Below are 22,188 nucleotides of genomic sequence, written 5' to 3'. Positions count from 1 at the left end.
ATGATTTTTTTATTTGAGATATTTAAAAACAGTAACAATCTTTTTGTAAACATAACCTTGTCATTTATTTGACTAAACTCCATGTGGATGATAATTAGTGACATAAATGTTCACCTTTAATGTACAAAAACATAATTGATCCTTCTGTCTGGTTGAGTAGAAGTTTGGGGTCATTTGCTCACAAAAACAGTAAATTAGTTTTAAATCAGATTTAAATTGTAAACATATTACGTATAAACAGATATCCTGATTAAACATTTATGCTATTTTTGAATTCTCTCAAAGCTTTCACGTTGCAGGATTTCATTTTATTTAAATTTTCTCTGCCTCTAATCGATTGGGCTTAAGTTGTCGTCCTGCTCTCTGATTGGCTCGTCAAACTGTCGCTCTGCATTCCAGCTCCTGTTTATAGGATCAACAGTAAAACACAGTCACATTACATTAAATATGGGCTGTAAATACACTGTGTCTGAGATATACATAATGAATAAAAGCACCATCTACTGTACATGTCTCATTATAATGAACACTGAACTTTAGACTAATAATATTCTTTAAATGATTTAATCTGCTGCTATGAAGGATCCAAATTAAAAAAAAAATTCATGAGAGTTTTAGCTCCACGCCTGCAATTGCAAATATATTCAGTCAAAAATGGTTCAGAATAGTTTTCTGCTTGCAGGAAAAGAGAAAGAGTCCGACAGTTGATGTTATTTCTGTCCCAGCTGTCTTCTAGACCTCGACAGCAGCCGGACGTTTGAACCAAAGCCATCGCTGATGATAAAACATTCCACGACCCCCCCACCCTGAACTATTTCTAACCTTGTGACAAAGTCCTAACTCTCAAACAGCTTGTGAAACAGTGAGGAGCAGACGAAAAGTCCTCACTTAAACATCCGTTAAATGAAGCAACGTTACTGATGCTTTGGAGTAAACAGCAGGTGTCTGCTGCTGTAATAGATTAGAGCTCTGAATACTTTGTGTTGCACAGATACAAAGAGCCGTGGTGGAGAATAGACCCACAGACACCAGCTCACACCGACAGACATGAGCCAAGCGTTTCTTTGTCTCTGACGGCTGCTGCTGCTCTCCACATAATCCACAACACAAACAGAACTGCTGGGAAATCAAGTCTCACACACAACGCTGGACGAGGGAGATTAACATCCCGCTGAGGCCTGATGTGGTGTTTAGTCAGTACAGTGAGGTGAGTTCAGGTGACCTTGTGTGGTTGGGAAACCTCAACAAAACTCCTGTATTGACTCTTAATTTAAAGCTTTCAGCTGACTGAATACTTTTGACACCTCACTTTGAGCCACATTAACTTTTTATTTTTATTTTTGTCTAACAGAGGAATCTAAACTTATAAAACCCATTTCAGTTCAATTATGTCTCAATACAAAGTAGCTGCACAATAATCTTCTTTAAAAGTGTGCATGGGGGGAATAATGTTTTATTTAGTAATTATCTGATAAAAAAAGTAATCCAGAACAAAAGTAGCGAAAGTAGCGCCTGACGAAAGTCACGCTTGATGAAAGAAACGCAGGATGAAAGTAGCATCGTGCAACGTGGTACGTGGTTGCAATATGAAAGTAACGAGGTAAGAATACGAAAGTAACGCAATACAATTACAATTATAGGCTACTGTAAAATTTTCTTTACAAACTGTTGCTGTAAACGTTTGATGAAATTGAAAATTGAAATTAAAATATAATATATATATTATATATAATATAAATAATATTTTTTAAATCAAATTTAAGGGCCGTAATAGCTAAGTGTTACATATTAATAAGGAAACTATGTGAAATGTGTTTTTTTTAAAGAGAATGATGTAAAAAATTCAAGTTTATATCAGTGTGTTATTTTTACCTGACTGACAAAGGTGAGAGTAACGATGCACAAAGTCCATTCAAAGTCAAATTGCACCAAAGTTATTCCACATTTGTATAAGTATCACCTGATATGTTTATATAATAGAACACATGTGAGTTGTTGATCAGTTCGTTTCTGTCTGTTATCTTATAAATGACCCCATCTCTCCTCTATTCCATAAATATATACAGACACATAACAAACAATACAGACACAAACACAGCAGACATGAAACAGTGTGAGGTCTTTATAGAAGCGTTTATTTAAAACTCTCTTCAGACATCTAGACGTTCTCACATGTTCAAAAGACAAGTCTAAACTTTTACTATCTTGTGTTGTGTATGCTGATACATTTATGACACATATTCACTGCTTTAAACTAAAATATAGGCGCTCATACTTCAACAAAAGGAGTCATGTGACACAACCTTCCAAAATGAAACATATGAGAGTTTTCTGATGTGACAATGCTTTGATTAAAGTTAGAGGAAGACTTCATGTTTATTGTCAAAATAAACAAATGTATACTGTTATTGAAGAGTTTCACTTTAAAATTAGATTCTCCCTTAATGCAGAAACAAAACACCTCCTCAAATAGAAATAAATTAATAAATAGTTAGATATTGCAGTATATTGTTGAAGTTGTGAGGTTAGTCATGAACTTTGAGTAATTTTTTTAAAAGACGATATTATGTAAAATATTTAGCAATTTTTTAGAATATGTCAGAAGTGTTTTAGAATAAAAACAGATAGTTTCTCTTTGGATTCATTTGTTGATGATTTTATTCATTTATGTTATTAGTTGTCTAGTCTATATAATGTTGAAAAGATATTTAATAAAAAAAATTCTGGAGATATCCAATCAGGAAGGAAGGAACCCAGAAGAATTTGTTTTAATGATTTTATATTTTAATCTGAGGCAAATGTTTAATATTTTGACTTTATAATTTAATTAAAGAGTTGATTGTCTGAATTTAAAGTGACTCCTCGTATGATTGTTTTCACTCTGGCATCCCAGAATCACTCTACATGTGTTCTCTGAAGAGTTTAACCCGACATGTTTGGCTCCTTACTCCACGATCTCGTCCTCCTCGTCCTCAAAGTTCTCCTCGCCGTCGTTGGCGGTGGCCTCCTGGTACTGCTGGTACTCGGACACCAGGTCGTTCATGTTGCTCTCCGCCTCCGTGAACTCCATCTCGTCCATGCCCTCGCCCGTGAACCAGTGCAGGAAAGCCTTTCGGCGGAACATGGCCGAGAACTGCTCCGAGATGCGCTTGAACAGCTCCTGGATGGCCGTGCTGTTGCCGATGAAGGTGGCGGCCATCTTGAGCCCCCGGGGGGCGATGTCGCAGACCGCCACCTTCACGTTGTTGGGGATCCACTCCACGAAGTAGCTGCTGTTCTTGTTCTGGACGTTCAGCATCTGCTCGTCCACCTCCTTCATGGACATCGGCCCGCGGAAGACGGTGGCGACGGTCAGGTAGCGCCCGTGGCGAGGGTCGCAGGCCGCCATCATGTTTCTGGCGTCGAACATCTGCTGGGTGAGCTCGGGGACGGTGAGCGCCCGGTACTGCTGGCTGCCCCGCGCCGTCAGAGGAGCGAACCCCGGCATGAAGAAGTGCAGTCTGGGGAACGGCACCATGTTGACGGCCAGCTTGCGGAGATCTGCGTTGAGCTGCCCGGGGAAACGGAGCGAGGTCGTCACGCCGCTCATGGTGGCCGACACCAGGTGGTTGAGGTCGCCGTAGGTGGGCGTCGTGAGCTTAAGAGTGCGGAAGCAGATGTCGTAGAGGGCCTCGTTGTCGATGCAGTAGGTCTCGTCTGTGTTTTCAACCAGCTGGTGGACGGACAGGGTGGCGTTGTAGGGCTCCACCACCGTGTCCGACACCTGACGGGGCAAAAGCAGATCAGATGTAAAGGAAGAGGTTGAAGTGGAAGGGTTACAGAGAGGTTGGTCTGTGTGTTCAAATACACCAATACATCAAACGTTTAGGTTTATGGTAGAAGAGAAGAATCAAGGAAAGCCAAACAAAAAAGATACCAAGTATTTTAATAAAATCCCTCAGAGAAGTCCCGTTGATACCTTCGGTGAGGGCATGACGCTGAAGGTGTTCATGATCCGGTCCGGGAACTCCTCCCGGATCTTGCTGATCAGCAGGGTGCCCATACCCGAGCCGGTGCCCCCCCCCAGAGAGTGAGTCAGCTGGAAACCCTGCAGGAGAATGTGGAGAAAGATGACGGATACGTAGACGGATGATCAGGCTTTGTCTCCAGATATTTATGCACGTGTTTATGTAGTTTACTGGTTTATTTTTGCTCATGAGTTTTAGTACAGATACCTTTTTATAAATAGAAAACTTTTTGACATTTAACAAAAGAAAGCAAAGTTCTTAAATGTTTAATATGGTCTGAATAAAAGCAGCCAGACAACAACTTTTTGTCTAAATTAAATCTAAAATTGGCAAATTTAGTAGTTCAGAGGGTCGTTAGTCGCAAGAACTATGACACTAAGTAAAATAAAAGTCCTTGAAATTTGTTTCAAAATGGCAAAGTCAACGTTCTTCATCCTTTTTTCATGGCAATCAATCTAATAGTCGTTTAGATATTTCAGTCTGGACTGACTGACCTTGTCTTCTCAGAGACCCTTACCATTTCACTTTTATGGTTTTTAGTGTATATTCCAAAACTAATTTGTAATTAATCACAAAGTTATTAGCAGGGGTCGAGTCATATATCCTTTAAAATACCTACAAATATTAAAGAAAAGAAGAAAAGGCTTCTTCAATTCAACCAATGAAAGTATTTCTGCCTCCCAAGCAGCTCCACCTTGGACACTTAAGAATCTAAAACCCATAAGTCACCTGGAGACAGTCGCAGTGCTCACACTCCTTCCTCACTATGTCCAGGACCGAGTCCACAAGCTCCGCCCCCTCCGTGTAGTGACCTTTGGCCCAGTTGTTCCCCGCACCTGTCTGACCTGCAGACAACCAATCGGCACAGAGAAAAAAATCCATCTGTGAAATGTAAGACGATCGCCACGACAGATGGGAATGTTTCCTGCAGACGCACACTCGACTGGTGACCCATTTTCTGGAGAGCGATCCACCACCTCCCTGCTTCTCCTCCGACTGAGACATCCGTTCATTAAACAAACGCTGGAGGAGTCTCCGTCTGTTTACTGAGCAGATTTAATGCTGGAAAGTTTTAGCGCTGCTCGGTCCTCAGTAACCACACAAGGTATCTATAAGTGACGAGTCTGCAGATAATTATTTTAGCCTCTTTCAGCTCTTGGTTTTGGTTTTGCAGTTATTTTCTGTCTCATTCAGTCTCAGTGTTTTCTGATAAACCCAGTGTTCAATACCTAATCAGCAGAAGACAGTGGACAGACTCAGTTAGAGACTAGCTGGTGATCATAGTGGAGCATTGAGCAGCTTAAGCGGTGGTGGAGACCAAAAACAGAGCTAAAAGAGAGTGAATAGACCCTTTTACAGTCTGTAAACGATGATGACTTATGTATGTTTGGCAATGGAAGTACGGCAGAGTGCGATATCTTGTCAATCTATGCAAGAACATTAACCGCCAAGGCGTCACATTGACAACCCTGAACCAACAGCCTTAAACTGAACCAACCCCTGAATAAATCTTTGGAATAAAAGCAGGAGATTGTTACCAAAGATGAAGTTGTCCGGTCTGAAGAGTTGTCCGAAGGCTCCTGAGCGAACGCTGTCCATGGTTCCTGGTTCCAGGTCAACCAACACAGCCCGGGGGACGTATTTATGTGCTGCACAAACAGAGAGGAGTCGACACTTTCTGGCACCAGAAATGTTGTATATTTAACCTACAAAACAGCTTGTTACTTCTACAAGAGGAGGGAAAGGTGGATGTAGAAAAATGTACATGGCAAAGTAGTTTTTAAATTGTTAAATGGCACTCAGCAAAATAGAAAATCAAACTGTAACATTTGGGAATATTTGATAAATATGTAAATTGAAATTGTTTTGATTTGAGCCAAAGCTTCTAAATATTTCACATTGTTTCTGGATCGTAACTTTTAATTGGTGGATCAATTATAAATACATTTTTCAATATATTTGACCAAAGATTAATGCAGAAAAGTGCGGCCTCAATCAATCAATTAATCAAAAACTCTTTCCTGGCAGTGCTGCTTCATGTACGCATATAATTACATATTTAATACTTACATGATGCCTCAAGTTGAAAAGTATTTTTGCATAAGGCAACAAACTAAATTTAATTTGATGAAAACAAGATTAGAACAATTTCCAGCTAGGTCAGATAAAATATTTTTTTTATCTGACCTATTTAAAAAAAAAGAAAGAAAAAGAAAATAGTGAATATTTATCACCCATTGACTCTCCTGTATCGATTAAGAAACAAGCTTCGTGTTGGTTTACGAGGTGAAATGTGATTTATTTCCAGAAGAAGTGGCTCCCCACACTCAGGTCTCTACTGATCTTCTGTACTTTGATGCCTTTTGTAACGTGACTAGGTCCAGCTGAAATCATGGTGGACTCCCTGCTTCATCCACACAATACTGATCACCTCCCAAAACTGACGAGTCACCACAGTCATTTGATGCTTTTTATGTTTTGTAACTGTAGCATGAAATCATGGTGGACTTACTGCTTCATCTACACAATATTGTCACAGCGTGGGAAAGCACACTTCTATCACTAACTTGACGTGTGTGTGTGTGTGTGTGTGTGTGTGTGTGTGTGTGTGTGTGTGTGTGTGTGTGTGTGTGTGTGTGTGTGTGTGTGTGTGTGTGTGTGTGTTGTGGGTGTGTATGTGTTGCTCACATTCTTTGAATAGTCATGGCTCTGAGTTCACTTCCCATTCACCATGAAGGGTTTATTACAGGACAGAGAGCAGTCTATGCTCACTACACTACATTACATGACAGTTTATTCATTTTATACATATTTAAAGAGCATTGTGCAAGATCCGACATTGGGGGCATTTCTATTGCCTCTCAATGGCTCTCAACATGGCGATGCCTGAGCAGCTAACGGTTCTTCAAGACTAGAACGATGAGCTAACCAGGCACGCTCACATGCACTAAAAGTCACACTCACATGCACTAAAGGCACGCTCACATGCACTAAAAGCACACTCACATGCACTAAAAAGCACATTCACATGCACTAAAAAGCATATTCACATGCACTAAAAGGCACACTAACGTGCACTAAAAGTCACACTCACATGCACTAAAAGTCACGCTCACATGCACTAAAGGCACGCTCACATGCACTAAAAGTCACACTCACATGCACTAAAGGCACACTCACATGCACTAAAAAGCACATTCACATGCACTAAAAAGCATATTCACATGCACTAAAAGGCACACTAACGTGCACTAAAAGTCACACTCACATGCACTAAAAGTCACACTCACATGCACTAAAGGCACGCTCACATGCACTAAAAAGCACATTCACATGCACTAAAATGCAGGCTCACATGCACTAAAAGGCTAGTTATTGATCAGATATTAACGATATAAATATTGTTTATTGCTCCTTTAATAACCTGCAGACACTGGTGTGTTTATTGATCCAACCCATCCAATCAGAATCAGCACTAAAACAGAATAAACCGCTGATCCACATTTAATACAGAGTTTTCCTGAATCTCAATATGACATAGTTATGACGCATGTTCTTGTTAAAGTTGTTTTTAGTCAAATTGCTGCAAACTATTTAAGTATTATTATATTAAGTATTATAATGGGGAGTGCTGGTTGCACTGGACTTGATGCACTTAAAGGCACATGTAGGATATTTCCCTTATAGTCCACCTTTTTAAAGATGTTCAAATATCTAATTCAACACATTCTGAAACATGTCCCTGATTTGAACTGAAGCTTTATAAAAGTTACACTGAGTTAAATATTCAAACAGACAATATTCTTCATGTCTTTGCATTATTTAGGACTCATTTCAACAACTAGGTTCAGCCTGATGTGTTTTGTAAACGTGACGTTCTGTTGGTTTGGATCCAGTGTGAGTGTTCATATGAACTCAACTAAGCAGAAGAGCTTCTCTCTTTTAAATCACTTCTTAAAACACATTTTTACAGAATGGCTTTTATGTGAGGTCGTGGTTTTAATGTTTCATTTTCATTTGGTTTTACTATTTTATCTTATATTCGTTTACTATATTTTACCTATTTCACTTTATTTATTTTACTTATTTCGTTGGTTTATTTGATTGTCACTTGTTATTTCATTTTGCTTCTTAGTTTAGTTTTATCCTCACTATTGTTCTTAATGTTTCTTCTATTGCTTCTATTGTTCTGCTGGTTTGTCTGTCGACGCACTTTGTAAACCTTGTTTTTAAAAGGTGCAAAACAAATAAAGTTATTATTATTATTAGTATTATTATTATGATTATTATTATTATTATTATATTATTATTATTATGTATTATTATTATTATTATTATTATTATGATTATTAGTATTATTATTATTAGTATTATTATTATGATATTATTATTATTATTATTATGATTATTAGTATTATTACTACCTTGGTCCCGATCTGGTTCCCGCACTGTCCGGCCTGGATGTGGACTATCTCTCTCATCTTCCCTGCTGCTGTCGGTCTCTCTCTCTCTCTGTCTCTCTCTCTCTCTGTCTCTCTCTCTCTCTCTCTGTCTGTCTCTCTCTCTCTCTCTCTCTGCTGCTCTCTGTTGCTCTCTCTCTCTCTCTCTCTCTCTGCTGCAGGTTTTTATCCGGTGAGTCTGTTAAACCGGAGCGCGCGTCCGTCTCCTCCTCCTCTAATGCGCGCTCCCGAGACCACGCCCGCAGGTCCGGTTCGGCCCACTCAGCATAAAAGCTCTCTTTTGTTTTATTCTTCCCACAGAAATGCTTCCAATACTTCAGACTCATGCTGTTGTGATTATTATTATTATTCCATGTTCTGATGCAGAGCTTTATTGTTTTACATTATTTAGGTTTTTTATTTGGATGTTACTAAATTAATCATTTAGATGATTTCCAACATATGTTTCTCTTTTCAACCCATTTGAATATAACTTTATTTATAAATGTAAAAACGACTTGTTTGTTTGCAGCAGCAGGTTTCAGTCCAGTTCTTAACTATTGTAGTGAATTTACTGCATAAACAATTCATCACATAAATGATATGTTGCATATGTTGCAACAGGTGCAGCAGATTCATCAATTCATCAATTCATCCCTGAACTCCGTTCAACAGCATCACTGAAAAACAAGTTCAATATTGACAACATTTCTATTATTTCCAAGTCATTGTTTTCAATCATTAATGAACGCTAAAAACACACTCTTTACCTGCAGCAGCTGCTTTATTCTTCTCCTTACAGCTGCAGAACTTCTTCAGTGATTTAGTGAATGTTGTCTGTACATGAATGATACAGGAGCTGATCACAGATCAACAAAACGCAAACAGATATAGCTGCAAAAACAGAAGTAAGTTAAATAATAAAATGAGTGTCAAGATTTCAAATAATTTGCAGTTGTTTATGTTTCATTATACATATTTTTAAATTACAATAACAGATATTTACACATATTTTGTAAATGATTTACAAACCAGTTCCATGAGTCAGCTTGTACTGGTGGTAAGTAACTAAGTACATTTACTCAAGTACAATTCTGAGGTTCTTGTACTCTGAGTGTTTTAATTTCCAGCTACTTTATATGTCCGCTCTGGTATTTACAGAGCTACATGTATCCAGTACCTGTAGTTACTTTGCAGATAAAGATTTTAAAACCTGTAAGAGCACATTAAATACAACAGTTGAGTCTAAATCTCAATAATCCTATATTTTAATGTATAATAACGTAACAGAGCACTGCAGTGACTATCTTCATACATCTAGAGCTATTTATTTATATTGTTTACTGAAGAGTTTTACATGTAACAGAGAGTATTTTTAAATTGTGCTACTGCTACTTTTACTTCAACAACACAGACGTAGTGACTCTTCAGCAGAGTCCAGAGCCGTGTGGGGGAACAGGTTCCAGACGGAGACCATGAAGCACCACTCAGCTGCTGCAGAGTCAGTTTACAGCCCCGAGAGCTATAAAACAGGAATTCATCACCGATACTGTCCGTCTGCTCCGCTCACTGCCTGAACAAATATGATGACTGCTTCATCCTGCAGACTACGAGCTGTTAAATCCTGACCAGAAATCAGTTTATAGGAGAGAAATAAGCTGACAAAGAGATTCACCAGGGGCAAAGAAAACAGAGAGAAAGTCAGAAATATACCCAAAGCAGAACAATGAAATATAAAACACTGAGAATAAATACAATCACGATGCACTTTATGACCTTTGAATGAGAATCAAATGATGTATAGGGCTGTGGATCTGCAGTTAGAGAGGAGACACTACGGGTTAATAGTGTAAAAACATTAATGAAGCCAGGTTCAAAATTCTTGTTTCATTTTGTTGACGTTTTAGATTCAAAGGTTTTTACAGAGGGAATTTAGGATATCACTTTGTATCACTCCATAAATAAGAAAATACTGTCAACAGCCATAAAAAAAATCAATTTTAAATGTTTTCTTTCATTCCATAACAGTACAGAAGTATTCTCATCTTAAGTAGTAAAGTAGAGAAGTATTCTCATCTTAAGTAGTAAAGTACAGAACTACAGAAGCCTTTGTATTGTTTCTGTGGCCCTTTCTCAATACCAAGTATGGTCAAGTTTGGACTTGCAAACTTGCTAGTTCAGACTTGGATAGTTCGACTCGGGAGTACAAACTCCCGAGGACGCAGTACGTCATTACGTCATTACGTCATTACGTCATTCTGCAATCGGAACAGCAGCGAACTTGATGACGTCAGCAACTCAGCTCCGGTTATCTTCACTGTAATATATATTAACAAGGTTTCAGTCCTGTAGGTGAATGAGGAAAAGTCAGTCTGCTTGTGTAGACTGACTGCAGTGTATTTTGACTCTGGAGGGATACTGAACTACTTGATTCTGCTAGGATAGACTAAGTATATTGTTCTCTGCTTTCTTAAAATTGATCTTAAACTGTACCAAGTGCTTTTTAAAAAAGGGTTAGTGACTGATGCTGATTCTCTTGATTCTAACTGTTCTGAAATTCTCTAATCAAGAAGTGTTTGATGCTCCTGTGCCTTTAATCAGGAACTGCTCTGAGAAAAGTGTGCTTTAGCTTCAATAGGTCAATTGTCCTCTTAACTGCTAGGGGAGGACTTTTTTATTCTGGGATTTAAACGCCATCAACACATCTCAAGGATATATATACTCAGACCACACAAACCTTACTCCAGTGTATTTTGACTCTGGAGGGATACTGAACTACTTGATTCTGCTAGGATAGACTAAGTATATTGTTCTCTGCTTTCTTAAAATTGATCTTAAACTGTACCTCCGCAAAGTGTTTTTTAAAAGGCAGACATGTAAAGAACAAAGGATAACACACAAAAGGGTAAATATTTATTTACAAACTGGTATAAAAACATCCAAACAAGGTCTTTAAACTAGACACCAACCGATTTTGCGTTGGAATAAAAACAAAATATAGTTTTTATATATATATTTTTTTTTTTTTACACCGATGACATTAGTTTGATTTTTATTTATTTATTACACAATAATTCAGTCACTTTGGCGCTTTGGTTTCTATATTATTTACACCTCATCGGCCCGTCCACATTTATTACACAATAATTCAGTCACTTTGCACACACACACACACACACACACACACACACACACACACACACACACACACACACACACACACACACACACACACACACACACACACACACACACACAGAGAACATGACTAGACAACAAAGATTTAAAATATTTGAATCTAATTTATTGGCAAAGCAGGTAAACATACAGGCTAGTAGTGCAAAATACATGTTTGGAATTCATGATTTAATTAAAAAAGTATTAGTCCCCCCCCCTTAATCATATGTGTTGGACATCGAAGACGGGGGGTCTTCGAGAACTCGAGATCCAGGAGGACCAGTCCCATTTAATGCTTTCATCTCCACATCTGAGTTTTCATGAGATGAGACATTACATTTGTGGGATATGAACCAATAAAGGCCACCAATAACAATAACAATAATAACCACAGCTTCTGCTATGGCGACTTTGGTCCCCGTGATCCTGTCTCCAAAACCTGGTCCCGGCTTCCAAATCCCGTCATACTGAGCCACCAACAGATCGGTGCCATCTTCTAGCCGGTGTATCAGTGTTGCTCCGTTTTCTTTACACGTTTCAGTCGCTGTAAACTCAACCTGTTCTCCCTTGATGACATAGAGACTGTCTCCTGTAACAGAGATGGAGAACCCAAAGAGACAGACCCATGAGAGCGCTTTCATTGTCGGTCTTCTCAGCAGCGTCTGTGCGTAACGAAGTGTTTACTACTGACTTCCCCCATCTACAGATCCGTCCCTGTCAACACTTTTGTGTTGCAAGAGTTTGCCATTCAAAGTAAACTACAAAACATGTCACCTGATTTTACCAAAATGTGTTTTAAACACTCTGAAACCTTAAAAAAACACAGAGACGTTTAAATCACATTAGAAACACAGATGACTCATCATAATTGATTTAAAGGGTGCATAGTAGTTGTTTTCTGCTTTATTAATGCTCTGAATATCGTAACCTTTAACATCTAGAGTAAATCGCTCCAGAAGGCTTTGCCTACAGTGTTTGAGTAGGATGGGCAGAGGCCCCTTGCAAGGTAGCCTCTGCCATCAGTGTATGAATGGGTGTGTATGGAATAATGACATGTAGTGTTAAAGCGCATTGAATGGTGCTATACATGCACAATTCCATTTCCCATCCATTTACCAAGTATAATCTTGAGATACATAATGTCATGTTACTTTATAACTATTCTCAACTACATTTTTCTGATGGCTACCGTTACTTTCTTTTCAGATTAAGATTTTACAAACATTTGATCAACTAATACATTTTAGTGCATTGATATAATTTAAGTATAAGTAAAGTAAGTATCAAAGTAAGTCAAAAAAGTTAAATCCAGCTTGATTAGCCACAACCTACAAGTACTATTTACAAGTTAATGTAACCTGATGTTTGCAGTGACAAGAACATGATACCTCACTGACTTCCCACCCACAAACAATAATGCAATGCACAATTAGAAAACCTACGTGAAACAGAATATAAGACACTGTTTTGGTGGGCAAGTGCTTTTTACCCAGCATCATCAGAGTAACCTATAAGCCTATGTTTAACATAGCCGACATGTTATTTGTTTTTTGTTCATCTTGTAAGCCATTATCTTGATGTGAGTTTGGTTAAATTTGTTAATATTGGAGCGACCCTTGGTGAGGAAAGCTACGAGACTTTATCTGGCTTATTCCAGTTTATTAGCGGACAGTACACAGGCTAACGTGGGCCGTAGCCTACGCCAACACAACAGATACACCGTTAAACACAGTCTGAACCGGCAGGACATCACGCTCCAGCACACAGACTCACTCCCTCAGGTTAGCAGAACCACACAATTACATCCCACCCAACTGTATCTGCCAATCCCAGGTATTCTCTCTTGTGCCACCTAAACCCCATAGGAAGCTCAAATGATTGACAGGTTTGACAGCTATACAGGTCATGAGACCTTCACTGACCTGCTGAACTCAGTAAATGTCATAACTCTTACTCTTAACTTGAACAACTTCTTCTTGTAACACAATAACCCTGATAACATAACAGTTGGACATTATATGTCACTCAGTCCGTTACAATATCCTTTTAAAATTGTTGTTAAAATGACAATTGCTCTGGGGAATATGTTACAGATACTCTTCCTGCTTTAATATTTAAAATTTTATTAATTGTCGATATATCATAGTTTGTCAATGTGTGTGTAAAAGCCTCAACCAAAGAATCTCATAAAAATTACTACATTATTTTAACTGTAAACACCGGTTACAAGTTTCTGTTATATCGGTTCATTCTGTGCATTTCTTTCTTTTAAAAATCCATCACAGAGAGACAGGAAGTCAAACAGAGAGTTGATGCATCAGAAAGTATGAGCCAAACTCAAACCAACTATTTCTTAATGTGTCATGCATCATAGCCCACCGCTTCCCCTGAACTTATCTCTTTCCAAACTAAACACACTTATCATTTAGTTTCATTTTAAATGCCGTGTGTTGTGTTGATCGCTGTGTAAGTACATTCTTGTTGTTTGTAGTAACTTTTGTTTAAATTACAAACAACAGCACAACCATAACACCAAAACTACTACAACAACTGCTACTTACATTATTACACGTATTACGAATGCTACTACTTCTTATTCAACAACATAATATATAAATAATATGAATGATGATTGCTGTAATTGGCAGGTCACCTGCAGATCTGAAGGCCTCACAAATTGGACCATCTTATCTTCTGTTAACAAATACTCTGGCGCCACCTGGTGAAACAATGCACCAATATATATATATATATATATATATATATATATATATATATATATATATATATTATATATATAATATATATATATATATATATATATATATATATATATATATATATATATATATATATATATATATATATATATATATATATTATATATATATATATATATATATATATATATATATATATATATATATATATATATATATATATAATATACAAACTACAGAATATATATATATATATATATATATATATATATATATATATATATATATATATAATATACAAACTACAGAATATATATATATATATATCTTAACTAGAAGCCTTAGTATTGTTTCTGTTTCTCCGGAACTGTTGACTCCGGTTGATGTTTCCGTCGGACCTCAAACACGGACGGACCACAGACAACAACACGCCGCCTGAGCGCTGATGACGTCACGTGTCTGCTGTGAGTCATAACTCAACATGAAGTTTCGAGGGAAGCTCGTGGACGTGGCGTGTCTGAACCATTTCACCCGTGAGTCTCTGTTAGCATGGTTAGCATCCTTAGCATGGTTAGCATGGTTAGCATCGTTAGCTCCCACCAGAGTCCATGAAGGAAACCCACGTGTCTCCTGGGACACGTGACCACAGCACCACGAGGCTCTCATTCAAACTCTGCTGTTAGTTTTGTGAAATCTAGAAGACAGTTTAGTGTTCGGCATGAAACACGACCTGAAACATTTACAGAACAAACTTTAAAGAGAAGGATTCACTCCAGATGTTCTGCAGTGGATTCAGTCCAGATGTTCTGTAGTGGATTCACTCCAGATGTTCTGCAGTGGATTCAGTCCAGATGTTCTGCAGTGGATTCAGTCCAGATGTTCTGCAGTGGATTCACTCTAGAGGTTCTGCAGTGGATTCAGTCCAGATGTTCTGCAGTGGATTCAGTCCAGATGTTCTGTATGTTGCTGTAGTTGCACTAATCAATGAATTGTCGAATCGTTCAGCTCTATTTTGAACTATATCAAAGTTATCTGTTATTAGAGAAGATCAGTGCTGTGAGGTATTGACTATATGCTTCTTTTGAAGAAAACAATTGAATTATGCATCAAATAATTAGATCAAATGTATCAAATAGGACTTTCTGCTCTCCTGTGTTATATTAGTGTAAACTCAAACTGAAAACTAGAGATTATAAAAATGAACATTGGGAAATTTATGTTACATTACTTGTAATTATTTGCATCTCTACAATCATCACAGCTCTCGGTTGTGACTTGTGACTCGTTTTATGAGTTTTAGCAAAGCTGGTCTTCAGACTTCACAATAGAAACAGCAGGTTAGTCGCTGTAGGAATATCAGCTGAACTAATCACAGTTTAAACCTCTTCAATCAATAATCAAAGTTCAACATGTATATAAGACATCTGGTGTCTGAATCAAACTGTTATGAAGAGTTCTTATTGAAGAGAAAAGAAGAACAGCTGATTATTAACTTTACAACATTAGTTTATGTGTCTTGTTAGTAACTTTGCTCTTCCTCGTCCTCACCAGGAGTCATCACCACCATCTCTAAGCTGACCAAGACGTGCGTCCTGCGACTGACTCCAGACAACCTGTTCTTCGTTCTGTCGGGTAAAGTGGCCAACGGAGGCGTCAGCATGTGGTGTGAACTGTCACAGGTAAGAGTTCCAGTTCAGCTCCATGTTTCACCTGTTGGGGAACAAAACCGTCACCGCATGCCGGCAGAATGGAGATGGATCAGATCAGATAAACCTTTATTAGTCCCACAGCGGGGACATTTACAGGAGAGAGGACAATGCAAACGAACAACAAGAGGCATAAGTGGAAAAACAAAGAACAAAACAAGTATAATAAATAAGTAATCACACAGTAAAGGTGTGATAAATAAGTAAAAAAACATAAAAACTAAAATATTATTATGATTATATGATCAGGAAGGAGCTCATGAGACACCTGATTAGATCTCAAAACGTGACCTTCTCTGTTCTCTTTGAACTAACTGACCACTCAGTGGTTTGTAATGACGGGACGGCAGAGAAAAATGATTTGTTATATTCCTCCATCAGTGAATGAACGTTTGTGTGAGTGTGAGACATTAAAAGCCTCTCAGCTCACTGTGTTGCCTTCAACTCTCTTGTTTTGTCCGACCGACAGTCTGAAACTTAAAGACATTGAATCTAAGAACATTTATGGCAACGAAGGCAACAAATCGAGAAACCGAAACCAGAACTAACTTTGGGAATGACTGAAACAGTTGATGGATCGGTGTCTCTTTCTCTGTGTATTTGAGCTCCAGTGAATTCTTTTAATCAAAGTAAAACAGAAGCGACGCTCGTGTCCGTTTCTCGACCCGTTATTCCTCCAGCTGCTCCTCTTACGTGTCCTTCCTCCCTGCAGGCCAACTTCTTCGATGAGTACCAGATGGAGGGCGTGTCCTCTGAGGACAACGAGATCTGTCTGGAGGTGACTCCAGAGAACCTGTCCAGAGCCCTGAAGACGGTCCAGAGCGCCAAGGCCGTCAAAGTCAAACTGACCAAGAAGCACTGCGCCTGCCTCACCATCGCCGCCGAGCTGGTGAGACTCACAACGTCGCTCTGGCAGAAATCCCGACAGAGGATGGCCATTGTAAAGCATCCTGAGGGGAATGTGTGCTACTGGGCTACAGAAATAACTAGGACTTCATGAAGCCAGTTCATTATTTAAGTGAATTGTGCACAATAATTAAAGTAAGTTATTGCCTGAGAGTAAAGATTGTTTAAACTGAAAGAAAGCTGAGAGATTAAATAAACATCAAACGAGGAACAACGTGCTGAACCAAACAGTTTCCTTTCAGCCCGGTACGCGTCCAAGCTTGACAAGGTTTGCTCTACAGTTAGACTAAATGTAAAGTTGAACTGCATAAAGTGTTGAGCTTTGTCAAGTCTGAGAGGCCTAACGGAGCGATGTCCCGTCCAGCCCACCATGTCCAGCATCAGTCGAGTCGTCACTCACGACGTCCCGGTTGACGTCATCCCCCGGAGACTCTGGCACGAGTTCAAAGAACCCAGCATGCCAGACTTCGACGTAAGTGACACCTCTATCCAGCGGCCACATATTTGACCAAACACTGGAGACGTTATCTGTTTGTACAGGATCAACCTCTGAATATTGTCCCTCATTAGAAGTGCAGTTCAGAAGACGTGCTGTTATTTGTCCGTCCCTGCAGGTCAGTATCTACCTGCCTCCTCTGAAGACCATCAAGAACGTCGTGGACCGAATGAAGAACCTCTCCAACTTCCTGGTAGGTTCACATTCCTCCAAACGGCTCTCGACTCCAGGTTTGGTTAGTTCAGGGCGTATCAATTTAAAATGAAGAAGAGTATAAACGTTGTTTTAAATATAGTGAGGCATTAATTCAACCTTAAAACACGTAAAATGGGGAACAACAAGTTTCTATCAAGCCAGGGTTTGGAAATAAAACACAAACTGTGTCACCAGGAGAAGTGAGTGAATGTCCGTAAAGTCACTTTGTGTCTTTATATGATAACCTGCATTTTATTTAAAGCCTCATTCAGACAGGATCTCTGTCTCTGGTGGAGGTGGACTGATTCTAATATTCCATGTGAACTCATTACAGCCACAATGACCTTTGGACCAGCTGGCTTCTGGTATTTAAATCCCAAACAGATCAATGTCCTTCTGTTAAAAAAAAAGGAATATTTCAAGTTATTTCGTTGTGAGAAGAGCTGCTTGTGTTTTAGCTTTGAACTTGGTGAGTAAAATGTTGTTTTTACTGATAGATGTTAAAATAATAAGCACATTTTAGGAAGTTATCATTTAAATTGGTCCAAACATTAGCTGACGCGACATGTTGAGTGTAAATTCACTTAAAGTTCAGTCTGTTAGATTTAAATTAAAGTGTGTGTGTGTGTGTGTGTGTGTGTGTGTGTGTGTGTGTGTGTGTGTGTGTGTGTGTGTGTGTGTGTGTGTGTGTGTGTGTGTGTGTGTGTGTGTGTGTGTGTGTGTGTGTGTGTGTGTGTGTGTGTGTCAGGTGATGGAGGCCAACCTGAACGGAGAGATGAACCTGAAGATCGAGACGGATCTGGTTTCTGTCACCACTCACTTCAGAGACCTGGGAAACCCTCCGTGGGGTAAAAACAACGTTACCGTCTGCTGTTTTTATAAACATGCTAGCTGTGGTTCAGGACAACACTCTGGTCCAGACTGAGTTCACGGCAGAAGTTCATGGTCCCCAGAGGATTAAACACATTGACTTTCACCTTCAGTTTTAAGTGAAATGTCTAAACTATCAGATGATTTGCTGTTAACGTTGGTCCAGACATTCATGTTCCCCTGAGGATGAATGTAACCACTTTGATCATCCTCTGACTCTTCATGCAGCAACGTGTTTTATTTGGTCCAAAACAAATAACTGCAAAAGTAATAGTCAGGAAATAATTGATCAGATTTAACGGATACCGATGCCATAATTGATTCTGCTTATCGTCCCGGTTCTTTATCGATCGCTGATCAATCGTCTGTGTGGAACAAAACAAGGCCTACGCAGGTTTTCAGATATTTTTTTATTCCTCCACGCCGTCGACGGTTGTTCGTCCGTTCTCATTAACGTGATATATCAGGAACATCTGGAAGGAATTTTTTTAAATTGAACAAACGTCCACCTGGACTTAAAGATGAACTGGACAGTATTTTGTTGTCAAAGGTCACTGTGGAGTGAAAACTTTATATAACCAGTTATGTTAATATTAACAAAAACGTCTTTTGGACAGACGTGGATGGACACTGACTCTCTGGTTGGTGGAGACAAACAAACACGAGGCGGTGATTCTCTGAGATCACCGTGCAGAAAGTCTGCAGAATAACATTTAAAGGTGTTAAGATAAACTACAACGTTTCATCATCGTTCTCCGTGAAATGAAGCCACGCTGTGGAACGTTTCTTCCTTAATCATGCAGTGCTGCTGTTGTTCTGAAGAGGGTTCAGGGTTTAGTTCAGGACACATTTCTCTTCCTCCTCCTGTCTTCCACTAACCTTCCTCCTTCCCTCGTTCTGCTTCCTGTCCCTGCAGGTGATGAGGCCTCCCAGGATGGTGGTCCGTCTCAGAGCAGGGACCCAGAGGCGATGGTCCAGGCCCGGGTGGACATCAGGAAGCTGCAGCAGTTCCTCACGGGACAGCAGGTCAACCCCAGCAAGGCCATGTGCAGTAAGTCGACCCACAGCTCCTCATCCAGAGGGAAACAAGTCACTGGTGTCATGTTTCCTAGTGACTGCAATTCTATTCCTATTTTAATAACATCAGCACTGAAATGAGAAACAGGGGAATATCTTCTATTATGATCATTGAGCTGGGTTTATATCAGCTGAGTGGAACAAATCCCTTTTTTATCTACCGGACAACGCTGAAGTAGAGACCTGTCAATCAGTGTGTAGCCCCGCCCTAAAGCATCCCCTGCTTTATGGTCTGTTTGACTCTAGATGGAGCATCATTTACTAAATGAACATCATGCTGTATTGAAGAAGACTTGAAACTAGAGATTGAGACCATAAACTCATGTTTACAATGTTTACTGAGGGAATAAATCAAGAGAGAAGTAGAGTCATTTTCTCATAGACTTCCATACAACCAGAGGAGTCGCCCCCTGGTGGACAGGAGAGAGAATGCAGCTTTAACACAGGAAGCTCTGGCTTTCCTTTAAAGAACCAGAGGTTGCCATCTGGCCACCCAACAACGCAGCAAGCAAATTGAAAAAAATGTTTTGCCTCTGTGTGCACATGTATCATTTTAATTTTTTAATTCAATGTTTTAATTTCCTGTTTGAACTTTTATTTATTTAATTTTATAAATTACTATGATTGTGAATACACTGAAAATGTCTGTTTTTCAAACTGAATGTACCTGTAACAGTGCTTTTGCTCTGTGGGACGGTTTGTTTTACTTGAATAAAGTATTCGATATGTTCCTTCACTGGTTAAATCATATTTGGATCTCGTCTCCTCAGATATCGTCCATGAGAGGGTCGTCCACCTGATTCTGCTGCATGAAGATGTGTCTCTGCAGTATTTCATACCCGCTGTGGCGTAGACGCTCACGTTACTTCTTCACACTGTGACTTTGGTGAAATGAAAAATGTGCTGTGACCTGTGAGGGAGTTTCATCACGTGGCAAAGTATTCATCTTCCACAGAGAACCTATGAGGCGAAACGCACAATGTGTGGGAGTCTGTTCTTCACTTTGAAGAGACCGAAGCTGGTTCCAGTCCTCATGGTGGACCTCAGGAAGACTCTACGGGCTGACCTGTGGTAGAAGTGAGGACATGCTGGTAAATACACATTTATCAAAGAGCATTTGGACGGTTGGGATGAAATAGAAAACTGAACACATTGATTGTTTGAGAAATGAGTTCAGATTGTTATGTTCTTGGTATTAAACGTGTTTGAAAATGAAAAATATTTTGATTTAAGTTTTTTGCTTTAAACACAAAACACACCAGTCAAAAACACATACACACACACACACACACACACACACACACACACACACACACACACACACACACACACACAAGTGACAACTAACGTATAAATGTATGTTGGTTAAGTTAGCTGTTAGTTAAGTCATTAGCTAACTAAACACATTTGTCAGATTAACTTCAGGGCTGAAAGTTTGAACATTTCTCACCAATATTGTGAATTAACGTCTTCCACAGCTTGTGGCTGATTTATTTTCTTTCAGAGGTTGAATGTGAGCAGTTTTTAAACATTATTTTTTAGAGTCAAATAGACGATAACTAGGTTAAGTTAGTCGGTATTTATAACTGCTGGTGGCAGCACCTCTAACGGTATCATGTTGTGTTCACATGTAATCTATTGAAACGTAGTGTTGGTGAGGAACTTGAACACATACAGTTGTTTGAAGTAGATCATTCACAGCCACATGCAAAGATATAGAGGGGAATTGTGAATTCTATAACTATACCTCTGAGCAGCTGATGCTTCACTGTGTTTTTATCCCTCACAGTTTGTAACAGAGAACTTCAAACAGATAATGTTCATGATTTAAACATAAAGATAATGCAGCAACATTATGACCAGAACTCATTTTAATTCAACCTGTTTAAGAGAGAGACGCTCATAAACACACACACACACACACACACACACACACACACACACACACACACACACACACACACACACTTCTAGATAAACTCACTTGATTTCCTGTAAATGAAGAGGGGAGGAGCAGTGACCATGTGATCCTGTTACATGAGATCAGGAAGTTCAGTCGTCAGTTCAGACTCCATGTTGAGTGAACGGAGCAGAAGGAGGTAAAGTGAAGGCTGAGGCAGGGTGAGTGTTAATCCAACATCTGATTGTTGTATTACACTGTGTGTGTGTGTGTGTGTGTGTGTGTGTTACTTCCTGTTCTCTCAGTCTTGATTCTTGTGTTGTGAGCTCACAGTCAGTGTTACTGTTTTACTCTCAGACTGACTTCAGATCAGAAGACAATATCTGCGTGTCAAACTATATTATACCTGTTAGCTAATTTAACTCAAACTAACTTTTAATATATCTTGGTTAATTTAGCTGTTAAGTCGAATTTAATTCAATTCAGTTTATTTTGTAGCCCAGAATCACAAATTTGCCTCAGAGGGCTTTACAATCTGTACACATGAGACATCCTCTGTCCTTACACCCTCACATCCTCTGTCCTTACACCCTCACATCCTCTGTCCTTAGACCCTCACCTCCTCTGTCCTTAGACCCTCACCTCCTCTGTCCTTACACCCTCACCTCCTCTGTCCTTAGACCCTCACCTCCTCT

General features: G+C 39.2%; 2 protein-coding genes across 3 annotated transcripts; one reads left to right on the top strand and one right to left on the bottom strand.

Moving 5' to 3' along the window:
* Positions 1 to 329: 329 nt before the first annotated feature.
* Positions 330 to 8,488, bottom strand: tubb6 (tubulin, beta 6 class V). The gene is made up of 6 exons (XM_054622522.1): positions 8,451 to 8,488; positions 5,546 to 5,652; positions 4,737 to 4,852; positions 3,959 to 4,087; positions 2,949 to 3,763; positions 330 to 402 (listed from the first exon to the last, which is right to left on the bottom strand). The coding sequence occupies exons 1-6, from the start codon at positions 8,486 to 8,488 to the stop codon at positions 330 to 332; spliced, it is 1,278 nt and encodes a 425-aa protein (XP_054478497.1).
* Positions 8,489 to 14,710: 6,222 nt separating this feature from the next.
* Positions 14,711 to 20,791, top strand: hus1 (HUS1 checkpoint clamp component). 2 transcript variants are annotated; one of them, XM_054623014.1, is made up of 8 exons: positions 14,711 to 14,876; positions 15,895 to 16,022; positions 16,762 to 16,938; positions 17,320 to 17,427; positions 17,570 to 17,644; positions 18,395 to 18,494; positions 19,433 to 19,567; positions 20,364 to 20,791. In XM_054623014.1, the coding sequence occupies exons 1-8, from the start codon at positions 14,825 to 14,827 to the stop codon at positions 20,444 to 20,446; spliced, it is 858 nt and encodes a 285-aa protein (XP_054478989.1). In that variant the 5' UTR covers positions 14,711 to 14,824; the 3' UTR covers positions 20,447 to 20,791. The 2 variants fall into 2 exon arrangements, with proteins under 2 accessions (XP_054478989.1, XP_054478990.1); XM_054623015.1 differs by having other exon boundaries at positions 14,718 to 14,807.
* Positions 20,792 to 22,188: the final 1,397 nt, after the last annotated feature.

The sequence above is a fragment of the Anoplopoma fimbria genome, chromosome 21 (genome assembly GCF_027596085.1).
Source record: "Anoplopoma fimbria isolate UVic2021 breed Golden Eagle Sablefish chromosome 21, Afim_UVic_2022, whole genome shotgun sequence".
Lineage (NCBI taxonomy): Eukaryota > Metazoa > Chordata > Actinopteri > Perciformes > Anoplopomatidae > Anoplopoma > Anoplopoma fimbria.
The sequence above is the reverse complement of the archived record's forward strand: the minus strand, read 5'-3'. Positions and strand labels throughout refer to the sequence as shown.